Source organism: Cyprinodon variegatus, unplaced genomic scaffold (assembly GCF_000732505.1).
Source record: "Cyprinodon variegatus isolate N-32 unplaced genomic scaffold, C_variegatus-1.0 Scaffold97, whole genome shotgun sequence".
NCBI classification, from domain to species: domain Eukaryota; kingdom Metazoa; phylum Chordata; class Actinopteri; order Cyprinodontiformes; family Cyprinodontidae; genus Cyprinodon; species Cyprinodon variegatus.
In genome coordinates this window covers 194,720-207,191 of record NW_015150550.1, presented here as the reverse complement: position 1 = coordinate 207,191, position 12,472 = coordinate 194,720, and the positions used below count along the sequence as shown (strand labels likewise).

The 12,472-nt window shown below is 41.1% G+C and overlaps 2 protein-coding genes across 2 annotated transcripts in view; both read right to left on the bottom strand.

The window, feature by feature from the left end:
• Nucleotides 1-5,250, bottom strand: part of LOC107084304 (matrix metalloproteinase-14-like) — a 15,576-nt gene extending 10,326 nt beyond the window's left edge. Inside the window, exons 1-5 of the mRNA XM_015374088.1 lie at nt 4,733-5,250; nt 2,621-2,769; nt 972-1,097; nt 579-895; nt 283-444 (exon numbers count right to left, since the gene is read on the bottom strand). Coding sequence (XP_015229574.1) covers nt 283-444; nt 579-895; nt 972-1,097; nt 2,621-2,769; nt 4,733-4,840 — 862 coding nt within the window. The 5' untranslated portion in view covers nt 4,841-5,250. The remainder of the gene's footprint in view (nt 1-282; nt 445-578; nt 896-971; nt 1,098-2,620; nt 2,770-4,732) is intronic.
• Nucleotides 5,251-6,874: 1,624 nt separating this feature from the next.
• Nucleotides 6,875-12,215, bottom strand: LOC107084305 (uromodulin-like). The gene is made up of 10 exons (XM_015374090.1): nt 12,080-12,215; nt 11,956-11,998; nt 11,779-11,886; nt 8,608-8,816; nt 8,379-8,536; nt 8,171-8,285; nt 7,570-7,697; nt 7,331-7,493; nt 7,154-7,259; nt 6,875-7,069 (listed from the first exon to the last, which is right to left on the bottom strand). The coding sequence occupies exons 1-10, from the start codon at nt 12,098-12,100 to the stop codon at nt 6,948-6,950; spliced, it is 1,173 nt and encodes a 390-aa protein (XP_015229576.1). The 5' UTR covers nt 12,101-12,215; the 3' UTR covers nt 6,875-6,947.
• Between the last annotated feature and the right edge of the window lie 257 nt (nt 12,216-12,472).

The following is a 12,472-nucleotide window of genomic DNA, read 5'->3' as shown; positions in this document are numbered from 1 at the left end:
TATATATATATATATATACATATACATATATACATATATATATACATATACATATATACATATATATATACATATACATATATACATATATATATATACATATATATACATATATATATATATATATATATATATATATATATATTATATTATAGAAAACAAACTGAGTGTATCCATATAACATTCATTTACTGGATTATTCAAACCTTGCAGGACGAAATGATGTAAATTATTGCCGTTTTTCTGCATCTTTTAAAACAGTTTCAGAGTGCAGCTTCTTACCGTACAGATTCTGTATTCCTCTGATGTCATCCTCATGCAGGCTGAAGTTCTGAGTGTCCATCCACCGGTAGAGAGGAGCCATCATAGCATCAGGGTCACCTGAATGCTCCAGACCCAGAGCGTGGCCGAGCTCATGCACTGCAACCAGGAAGAGGTCTACACCTACAGCACAGGTGATGGAGCCAAACAATAAAGAGGAAATGACGTCATTCATCTATGTAGAGCTTAGACTGCATCAGGATGAAACACAAACAGTGAGGATGCAGCAAACTGAGCAGAACCACAAAGAAACAAACCTTTTTGATTTTCATTGTCCAGTGTCCACGGCTCATCTGCATCAAAGTGCGTGTCTCCACCAATTCCTGGACCCGGATAGTAAGCATGGGCCAGAGACCCACCCTCACCATCGAACAGAGACATATCACCATGGAAACCAGAGGCAAAGAGGATCAGGATGTCACTGAGCTCCGCACGGCTGCTGTTGGTGCTGCTTTCTGCTGGCAGCTCCTGGAAGCTGAGCGGCGTCACACGTTTCCAGACATCAACGGCCCGGCGGATGGCGTCATAGGTCCGTTCTGGGCCCAGGGAGGACGGGATCTGCTGGTTTAATATACTGGAAGAAAGACGTTCTTTAGCACTGGAAACAGAAAGTTTATTATTATTTTTTCATTATTTTTAGGGAGGGGAACCTGTATGTGAGGCGGTCTTTATCCCATCGTTTCCCTGAGAGGGCGTAACGTTTCCTCCTTCTCGGCTGGCTGACCCCCTCCTCAGGTCGTCTGTCAGGGAGGCCACAGCGAGGCCGCCGCATTGCCCTGCAGCCAGAAACACAATCAAACAGACCCTGTGTGGTGTTGCCTTTTGAATCTAGAATTGGGAACACATTTTTATCTATTAGAGGTTTTATCCAGAGGGGGCTCTAGAATAAATCTATATAGTGGGCCAAGGTGGGGCCAGGGTTTTTTCATGGTGACACCAAATGAAACAATCCTTTGAAATATTAAGTGAACCAAAAAGCTATTTGCAGCTCTGGAAACCTCCAGTAAAGTAAATGAAAACTGTGATCATATCTAAATATGAATAAAAGTGGAATAACGTCCTTTTTTCACTCATTGTTAAAATGAAACTCATAAAGAAACTTATTCAATTATGGGTTGTATGCCAGCACATATCATTTATATACCACAAATTTATTTAGCATGATGTCTTTACCACAGAGGGCCAGGACCAGATCTACTGGGGCTCTGGCCCCTGTTGGCCCCTTTCTAGAACGGCCCCTGGTTTTATCTGATCCTCAGGTGAGACATATTCATACGGTAAGGAGGCTGCTGCTCGACATGAAGCTTCTGGAATCACTCAGGCTGAGTTCATTAAAACACTTGGCTTCCCCAAAGGAGCCCGCCTTTTGTGTTTACTTCATCAGTATTCAGCAGGGTGGAAGCTGAATGTGAATGCTAGCCGGCTTTATCCGGTCCAAAACCACTTCGGATGCATCAGTAGGATCATTGTCCTGTTGCAACAGCTGGGTCCAAGTTTCAGCCATCGAGCTGTTTGGTTTGAAGGGAAGTTGAATAGTTTGGTGCAGGAGTGTCTGAAGTACAGCCTGGGGGCCCTTATCGGACCCGGGGGGGGACACATTTTTTAAAATTTTTACGGTAAGCGTTTCTCTGACAGATTAAATGCTCTTGAAATAGAAAAACAATTAAATATACTGTATGTCCTAGTATTCACCAAGTTGGTTGTATTTCATAGAAGAAACACAAACACTCTGTGATTTTAACTTGGATCAGATCCATTTTCTGGTTCCTCTTTAGGGTCGACTCATTCACAGATCCATTTTCTACTCTGTTTTATAGAAATTGCATGTTTAGTTATAATGGAGCAGCAAAAAAAAAAAATGAAGTTAACTTAAACAGAATCAAAATATTTTTGTATTTTCTAATTTTTAAAACCATCTGACTTTTCTTGGTTCATCAGAACATCCATTCTGTTGATTTTGGCCTATTTACAAAATGTTTTTCCAGCACTGATCCAAGAACATTGTGAAAGCATTGGTGAACTCTTTTCCTTTCACTCCATCCACTCTGCACAATACACCTGTTCCCCTGATGCTGTCACTACCATGCTTCCAGTGGGTTCAGTGTTGTCAGGATTAAACTATACAGTCAGATTTTACTCTATTTTTATGTTGCTCTGTCTGACATACAAAGTGAAGTTTGTGGTTAGAAATGTGAGAAAATATAAATCTAAATACTTCTGCATGCAGCCTTAAATGGACTTGTTAATCTATGCATGTTTCATCTGCTGTTGCTAACAAATGTTGGAGCTCAGAGCTTACGCGACAGTGGCAGGGTCCATTTTCCCAGTCACCTCCAGGCCGTAGAAGCGTTGCATGTCACTGATGGCTTTGGACAAAATCTGAGCCGAATGCATGGTGGACATCTGTCTGCTGGCCTGGGACAGGTAGCCAAAGTGACGAAGCCAAGCCTGGGAGAAGAAAGTCTGATTTATTCAGGTCAAAAGGTGGATTACTTCAGGCTGTTTTCATATTTCAGCAACAAATACATGAGCAGGACAGCTGGAGGGAGCTGAGAGAGAACGTTAAACGTCGGAGTGCTTTTCAGGAGTTAAAAGGCAACAAACAGAGAAGATAAAAAACCAGATGGCTCACATCAACAAGAAGAGCATTCCTGGACTGACAGACCAGGCGAGGGGGATGGAAACACGATAACTAGGTATTTTTTGGTAAGAACTGAACTCAATGATGCTAGTAAACATCCTCTGCGTGGAAACACCTCCATGACACAATGGAGCTCCATCGTTAAAATGCCTCAGCAGCAGGTCCAGCATGCAGCTGGATCAGAACCGGTTTGTTTTCAGAGCTGACAGAGAAAAGGTCCACCTGGTACAGACTTACAGATGTGTTCTCTAAGAGCTTTATAAAGGCTAGGCTTTAAAAAGAAGGCAGATGTATTATGTTTTTATTTATTTTTTTGTTCCTCCTAAATGTTTGAGATTGTCAAACAAATGTTAATCCAGAATAAAAAGAAGCCAAACAAAATAAAAACAGACATCTACCCAAACCAATGAAAAGCTATTTACCACCCTCCCTTGCAAGCAGCACCCAGACCTGATTACTGCAGGACCCAGAGCATAAATAAACCTTTAAAATAAAGCCCAACTCATGGAGGAGGTCCAAGAAGAAACCAGGACATCTTACTGCTGACCCAAATTAACACAGGCCCGGCTCTGATGTAAAACTAACAACATATGAGAAGGACGTTACCTCTAGTCTAACATGATGCCTGTGGCGTGATTGTCTGAGGACAATGGTCCAAAACAAAGCAGCATGTCCACCCTGGAGTGTTTTACAAAAACAGAAAGGTTTTGGAGTGGCCTAGTCAAAGTCCTGACCTAAATCTGATTGATGCACCGATCTTAAACAGGTCATCAAGCTCCAATACCCCCAATGAAAACAGTACATGGGACTCATTACCTAACCTGACAACAGCCAGATGCATGTCTCGCTCCGCCCAGCTCCACTCACATATGAGTGAGACACATATGACATGTGAGTGGACATGTGAGTGGAGCTGGGCGGAGCGAGACATGCATCTGGCTGTTGTCAGGTTACTCATTACCATTTACACTGCAAAAAATGGAAATCTAAGAAAGTGCAGTTTTCTTAAAATAAGTATTTTTTTCCTTGAATTAAGCAGGTAAGTAAGGCACTTTGCCAATGGTGTAAGATTATTTACATTTACAATAAGAAAAAACAACTACTGTCTCTTATTTCATGTGCATTATATTTAATTATCTTTTTTTAAAGGTAAACACACTCATTCCACTGGCAGATAATCTTATTTACCCACTCAAATTAATGGTAAATATACATATTTTAAGACATTTCCCCAAATTTTAAGATCATTTTTGCAGTGCATCGGGGTTAGGGGGTGATTAAGTTTAACAAAGTCCAACTTTGAGGTCTGGTCCTGGATGTTGGCCCTGCTCCAACACATCTGATTTAATGTCAGATTTACCTCCTCAATTTGACAACAGAGGCTTTCTGGTTGAGTAATCTTTAAACTGAGTCGGACCATGGGTAGCACCTTAGGATTATTAAGGATAGTAATCCTTTGGAAAAGTTCTTCTTTGTCTCTTCTCTCAGACTTGTTCAGTCTGAGGAGTTAGACTCAGCTTCATGAGCATTAGGCTGATTTAACATTGAAGATTAAACTGGCTGCTCACATGAAACCAGTTCAAAACAAGACAAAGAACCTGTGCAGAAGACTTACTTCACTTCAGTTTATTCATGAAAGCCAAACAGCTGATTGGTTTATCCTTCTGATACAGATTTAAATGTTTCAGATCTGGACTGATTTAGTTTAAAGAGGCTCCAGAGGTTCTTTCCTTCCTGACCTTCTGCTTAATTGGATCATGATCAGCTCACCTCAGCGTTGAAGCTGTCTTCATCTGGCATCTCTGCGCTGCAGGAGACAAAACACCCCGAGATCATGATGGTGATGATGAAGAGTGTCCACAGCTGCTGGGGGGACATCTTCCTCCCCAAAGCTGATATAAGATGATGATGAAGATGTTGCTCCAGCAGCAGAAGGCAAAGCGCTCTGGTTGTTCTTCAAACTCCTCTGCAACAAGTGGTCATCTCTGACTGAGAAGGTCCGATCTGCAGATGATGGGGCATCTGCTTTAATCCATGGTTACAGGCAGGACTGCATGCCTCTGGTTCGGTTCGGTTTGGTCCGATCAGCTGCTAAGTGCGGGTAGAAAACCCTGCAGCAAACTCGGGTTCAGATGAACCGGACCCTGCAAAGTTAAATAGTTCGTTTAGTCCCTGCTTAAAACTGGGCATGAAAGACACGATCAGAACCAATCAGAATCAATCGGTTGTGTTCGGCTACAATACATATCAAAAAAAAAAAAAGAAACGACGGAAATTCCCGATTAGAGATGATAAACGATTTCAATGAGGGAGGTCTCCTCCCTGTATGGCAGGTCCTTATATCATATAATCAAACCAAGTCATAATGAAATTGATTTTATTTATTGTTTGGATTGGAAAAATAAAGAGCGAGAATCGGCCACTTTATTAGATTCACTCTCTGGTCTGGAGAGAAAACCCCCAGCAACTGATTGGAAGAAAATGTCTTGAGGTCTGGTGGCATGGGCCAGATGCTATAGTTCAACCACAACCACTAGAAAATGACTGGAGCAGCTTAGAAAGTGTTCCCTGGTTTGATGATTCATCATTTTAGCTGAAAAGTAAGGATCAGTCCTGTTAGATCAAAAGGTTGGACTGGAGGAGGTAGTTTCATGGTGTGGGAGACGTCTTCTTGATACACTTTGGAGCCCTCAGTGCCCACCTACAATGGTTTAAATCCTATAGCACAGGGATGCTCATGTCCAGTCCAGAAATTAACTTCTTGGAATATATTTACTGAATGTCTCCAACATTTTGCTGTAGCTAAAATTGTTTAAAAAGAATTTCTCTCTCTGGACCCTCTAAATTCATTACACCGTTTAGCCCAAATGGAAAGGTTGAACTTAAAACAAAAATGGCTGTCATTTAAAACATTTCTGGCTACCAGTCAAACTGTACCAAGTCACATTGTTTAGCCTATATTGGGCTCAGTTGACCCACATCATTAGATGTTCTTTGATCTTGAGTATAGACACATTGGTGCAGTCACTCTACACATGCAGAACCCTTCAGGTTCTAACCCTTTAGCCAAAGCAACCCCAGGTCATTCAGTACCAGGTTGGAGCCATTTAAACCCATGAGAAAATGCCTTAATTTATCATGATTTGATGTCAAGCAATCGTCAGGCGTTTGATTTGGCTGGCTGATTCAAAAGGGCCATTTAAATTGTTGAAGCTGGGGCCCATTGAATTTTTTATCTAGCTCTGATCAGCTGCTGTCCTCTGAAAGCACTCAAAGCCATGTCAGAGTGACTTTACTCTATGATAATATGGCTTGCCATAATCAAGGAAGTTGAGCCACTTCAGAAAGCATGAGGACGCCATCTGCTTTTTTATTGTTAAACTGCAGCTGGTCAAACAGAACCTAATTCTTGAGAAAAAAAAAAAAAAAAAACTCCATTCCACATCAATCATTTATGATCGATTCAGTTCTGATGTCGAGTGAAGGATGTGAAAACATTCCAATGTTGGCTGTAGAACTTCAACAAGTTTTAGATTTTCTGATTTTTAAACCTTATGATCAGTCTTGGCCTTCTCCAGAATGAGCTGGAGACCATCTCTGGATTTGCTGTTTTCCTTAGGTCAAATAAGCAGACATAAGCTTAGGTTATCCCAGGTGAGAGCAGTTCCAGAAATCCCTAGCAGGAAGAGTCAGTCAAGAATTCGGCCAAGTGAGCATGTCGACTTTGAAATGAACATTTCTGCCTCATGAGTTTAACAATACAACATGTCTAATCAAAAAAGGAATAAGATGTTTAATTTTTGGATTTTTTTTTATTATCTTCAACAATTACTAGTTGATAGGGAAGAGTCTGAAGGAAAAATAAACTGAGAAAATATTGAATTACAAATTATTCAGTCCTGAAAAGGCTGTTGAAACCTCTGTAGAGGGGAGCAAAACAGAAATAAAGACTTTGTTTATGCTGCCGACTGCAGCCGGCTGGATGTCAGTGAGCTTCAGGTTTTGTGATCCTCCTGCTGCCTGCCTTGGCCACGCTGATGAGGACGGTGAGGAAGAAGCCTAAAGTCCAGACTCCGGCCACAGGAAGAACCACGGTGGTCAATATACCTTAAACAAATACAACATCTGCATTAAATCGAGACAAACTGACTAGATGAACAGCTTCCAATAACCGAGGCTTAAAGAACTCACTGGACTCCGGCTGGTCTGGCATTTCAATCCTTATGGGTCCATATGACAGCAGGCCTTGGCTGGGATACTCCCTCAGTGCTTCTCGTTTACGGATCACATTACAGCTCTAGAAGAAAAACAGAGTCAGCAGGCAGTTCTACAGCATTTCATATTCTAAGGACAGTGAGCAGCGTTTACAGGCATGCAGGACTTGTGGTCATCCAGGTCACACAGTTGCACACTGCAGTGCAGGTACAGCTCATGAGGCTCTGTGGTGAAGCGAAACATGTCGAAGCTGTAACGAACGGTGGAACTGTCTCCGTTCTGGCTGATGAAGGAGACTGTGTGGTCGTCCACACAGCTGAGAAAGAGGGACCGTGAGACGATGACTGGTCAAAGCACAGAGAGAATGGAAGAATATAAAAAGATGTTCTGACCCATTATGAACGAGGCTGTGAAGAAGTCCTTCTGTAGCGTTTGGCTGAGGAGACTGTGTGGCCCAACAGTCATTGACTCGCAGCAGGAAGTAATCTTCAGGCACCGTCACAGCCACCTCTATGTAAACCTACAGATCAGACACAGAAGAGCAGGGTAAGGTGCACCTTCTACAACCATGCCCTCCACTTATACTGCAGGATTAGGAAGTAATGTTAAGCAGGTTTTTTGAAGGGTTACTTTTTTCCCTTACAGAGAGTCTTAAAGGATTCCTCTTCAGCATACGAGTACAGAAAATACAAACAGGTCTGGACACCTACAGGCTGAAACCTGCCGGATGATAAACCTCAGATCTCTGCTGGCTTTTTCAACCCTTTCTTAAAGACATATCTCTCAGATCTGCCATTGAAGGTTCAGGGGTTTATTCCAAAAAGCTCCCAGACACCAAAAATAAACATTGGAGATGTTCTCAAGACCCAAGGCTTCTTTAAATCCAAAAATGATCATTCTTTGCTCAGTCTTAGACTTTCCTTCTTCAGTTACATTCACTTTGAGGACATCTGAGCCCAGAGCTTCATCAGGAATAGAGTGGTGTCACCTCACCTTGTGATTGAGCTCAATAGTTGGAGTATGGGTGTAGGCATTGGTGAAGGTGTGGTCAGCATAAAGCAGCATCTGTATGGTGGCCTCCATCTCATCTATCCGCATCATCATCTCACTGGTTGTAAAGGAGACAAAAATGACTACCAAATCCAAACTATCGCAGGCTGATCAGAATTTGTTCCATTTGGTTTTCCTGAGGGAAGTTTACCTGGAGATGGGGGAGACCGGAAAAGGCAGGCTGACGGTTCTGATATGAGGATAGATGCATGTGAAGTCCATTTTAAAGTTTGGGTCTCTGATTATATTCCCCTTAATCTGCGGCTCTGATTGGACAGTCAGCGAGTAAAGAAGGTGGGTTGAATTTTTCTGCAACAGAACAGAGATTTAGTTTGGGTCATAGATGTCAGACATGGAGAGTAGCGGTGCTCTGGTTTTACCGTCAGAGGTTTTCCCCCACAGACCAAATATTTCTCCTTGGAGATCCGGAACATGTAGTACGAGGTGTCTCCAATGACTTCCCTCTGAGCCCGACAGGATTTGTTGGGCAAATGCAGAGCCTCCAGCGGCACTTTGTGGTACAAGAAGAAATCTTCTGTGGCTCTGATGCTCATGTAGTCTCTGCCACACACAACTTTAATCTGAGCACCTGAAAGTGAAATAAGAGCAGTTTCACTAGTCAATCGTGGCTCCATGTTAATGTTACAAGCTCAAGTCTTCCAGTTTCTCCAAGTTAGTCCAATCCAACGACCAACTCTGTGAGTAAGGTCTTGTTCCCCTTCATCTCCCTTTATATAGACTACATCTTTCCTGAAGAATTTAATTCCAGACGTCAATCCAGTTTAACTTTCATTCTTTTCTAAAGCTTGATTTTGTTGACCACTAGAAAAGGTTGCCGAGACCCAGATAGGTCCCATGTAGGTGTCAGAGCTTCATCTCCCTTCATTCTGGCTTTATAGAGGTTTGTAATGATCTCTTCACAACATTAAAATGATTTCAAACAATGTTTTACTAAAAGATTGAAATTTCTAGTTGCCGTTTGCAGCTCCGGTTCTCCATCAGGACATTCTGCATCAAGACAGCCAAGTTATTTTCATACTGCATCTCTAACCTTTGGGGCTACACAAGGTTTATTTCTGGGTCCATTATTTTTGTTATTACACTCTTCTATAACCAGGCCTTATCCTCTCCATTGCCAATACCATCTATGCAGATGACATAAAACTAAACAGCTCTTTAAAACCAACCAGCCGGATAGCCTATTCACCATCATCCAATGTTTCTCAGATCAGTGACCTGCTGGTTTTAAACACCATGCACCTTCACCCTAAAGATCAGGCTTCATCTTTTTACTTGCACGCACACACACCCACACCTTGTTATAACCTGTTCAGACATATTGGCTCCATTTATCTTTCTGGTTTATTTAGAAAATATTTCTTCAGTGACATATTATAAGAACATCTAGAAAACATTCCCCATTTTATTTTCTTCATTACCGATTTAAAATCTCCAAGCCATTTAGGACACAGACAAATTTCTCACAAAATCCACTAAACCCACTGGTTTTTATACCCTCCACTCTGGCTCCCAGCAGATACAGTTTAGTTTTACAGTCATCTTGCATCCTAAACTTTAAGATTAAATATACAGGCTGCTGAATATCGGTCCCTGATCTAAACACAACTGCTAATAGCCGTTGGTCCAAACCCAGATTCTGCTGGTTGTTTCTCAGATGAGCCCTTAGGAGGCACCATCTTTCACCCTGTCCTACAGATGATTGCATATTTGCTCCGCTGACCTGTGGGTGTTTTAAAAACCCGTCTCTAATCATGCTATTAGGTCAATTTATTGTGAATCGTTTGTTTTACATCATGTGTAATACAGTATAAATGTCAACCCAGAGAGTTCAGTTTGTGGTATTAAAAGGATCATTCCCCTTTTCATTTCATCCAAGCAGCAAGATCGTCCTGTACTCTAGACGGCTCCTCTTGAATAATTTGACAGACTTTGATCCATTTTAACAGTCATTCATTTAGCTACTTAAACTTTTCTTAAATCATTCTGACAAATGGGCTGCTAAACATTAAGAGTGTTTAACTGTTCTAATTTGGTTTCAGAATACAGATAAAAATATCTCAGAATATTCAGTGCAGAAGAAGCTGGCTACACAGACAACCATAAAACACAATAGAAAGTTGAGTGGAAGGAAAAGGTATGATGGAAAGATTTCAAACAGACATGATTCTCAAGAACAGTGATGCCCAACTAGGGGTACTAGTTCCTCTAGTGGTCTGCCAATGCACTGCATGGGATATATGAAAACATTCAATGTCTTACTTCCCAGATCAAGTAATACAATAAAATAGGGCTGGGATTGGTTTTTCCCCTGCAAGGACCCAAATGCAAAATAAACCAAGATTTTATCAACCAAAAAGATGGGGGGAAAAATGCCCTAATCAAAATTTACAAGAGAAGAATGCACCAAAGCAGCTGCAGTCAAAGATAAATGGCAACAAAAAAATCCTGTTACTGGGGATTCAGAAGGTCAGGTGTTTTATTAATAGTATATGATGAAAAGTAAAAATAACTGAATCTTAATTTTTGTTTTTGCCATTTTCCCCAATTTGTTAAGTTTAGATGTGTGTATAAGGGGACTTACTCAGAAGAGCATCGATTTTTAACGTAATTTGATTTTGTATTTGTTTTAAAACTGAATCACTCTCCAGGCATCATATTTATGTTATTCTTTATTCTTATTCAAAAGAATGACATTTGTGAGAATTTTTCATGTCAAATTAAATATTTAGCATTTTATAATTATTTGAACTTTTTTTTTTGGAAAATAATCAACACATTTGACCAAGGGGGGTGCTCATGGTATGATATAATGGCCAAGGGGGGTACACAAGTAAAAAAAAAGGTTAGGAACCACCACTCATTTTTTTGATTGTAATGTATTATCTGACATCACAATCTAAAAAGAGGAAAAGAGGTGAAGTATCAAACGTCTCAAATTTACAGTGAAATTCTGATGCGGAACTTTCGATCCATTTGGGCTCTCATGAGATCTTCCAGAAGCTACATAGAGGAGTGCTGAAGACCAAGGGTGTGCTTAAGAACGGCAGCAGAGGAAGGAAGAACTAAACCATGGGAGCTGATCTCAGCCAACAAGACAAGTTTGAATCTATTCTGTTTAATAAGACACATGAAAATCCCCAGCCTTAGGCGCCTGATCAGTACATTAGACCATTGTCTTATTTACTAAACATCTTTCTCTGGTCGCCAAACAGTTTTGGGGTAGGGAAATATGGAGGTGCAGTGGTTCAGCATAATTGATCCAAACCCTTTAGATCTGAGGACAAGAAACCACTTTTATGATCACTGACCACAAGTAGGCTAAAGGGCAATAATTAGATCTATATAATATTAAAATAATGAATGTATCAACATCTGATTGATGGTGCTGTTGCTGCATCCCATTGGGACTGCAGATGAAAACCAAATCACACTATAGTTTCATGTTTAGGTTCTCCTGCAAAGATGCATAGATCTATGAAAAATAGACAAGAAAAAAAAAACAAAACAAAGACTGCTGGGAGGAGACCTACTTTGGTCGCATCGTGCAGAATAAAAGCCGGTGGCGCATCTGCAGCTCCTCTGGTCTTCAGACAGGGCGCACCTTGTTGGGTCGGTGCAATGCTCCACGCTGCAGATTCCTGCAGGTAAATGAGGGCATGCATTACCTCAACATAAAACTACACATCCAAACACTTCTTTATCCATACCTTCAACTCCGAGACACGTGAAGCCGAGTAAAAGCACCAATACCTGATCATATAAAATATATCCATGTTAACCACTTTCTTAAACCGGACGTTTTCCTTCGGTTATCTGCATATTAACACCTACCTTTAGACAGGACGGCCTCATTTTGCAGAATAAAAATCAGTTTGTTTCTATTTCTCCGCGCTGATTTTAAAACTTTGGCTCGATAGGGACGCTCTCCGCTTCTAAAGATGTTTCCACACCTGCAGCTCTCCAATCAGGAACACCTGAGCCAGTTTTATCTGCCAGACGCGCATGCTACTTAAACAGCACATGGCAATGAAGGTTATTACCGACTGGAGAAGCTGTTTACTTCCACACTAGACACATTTATTAATGAGAAAACAATGTTCACGGAAAGCCTGTAGGACATTAATACAGAAGAGGATTACGGCCACTGGAAAAAAAAAGTTAACTGACTTTTAAATATTATTTCAGTTTAATATAGAATTCTATGGAAGAGAATTAGGGCCACTG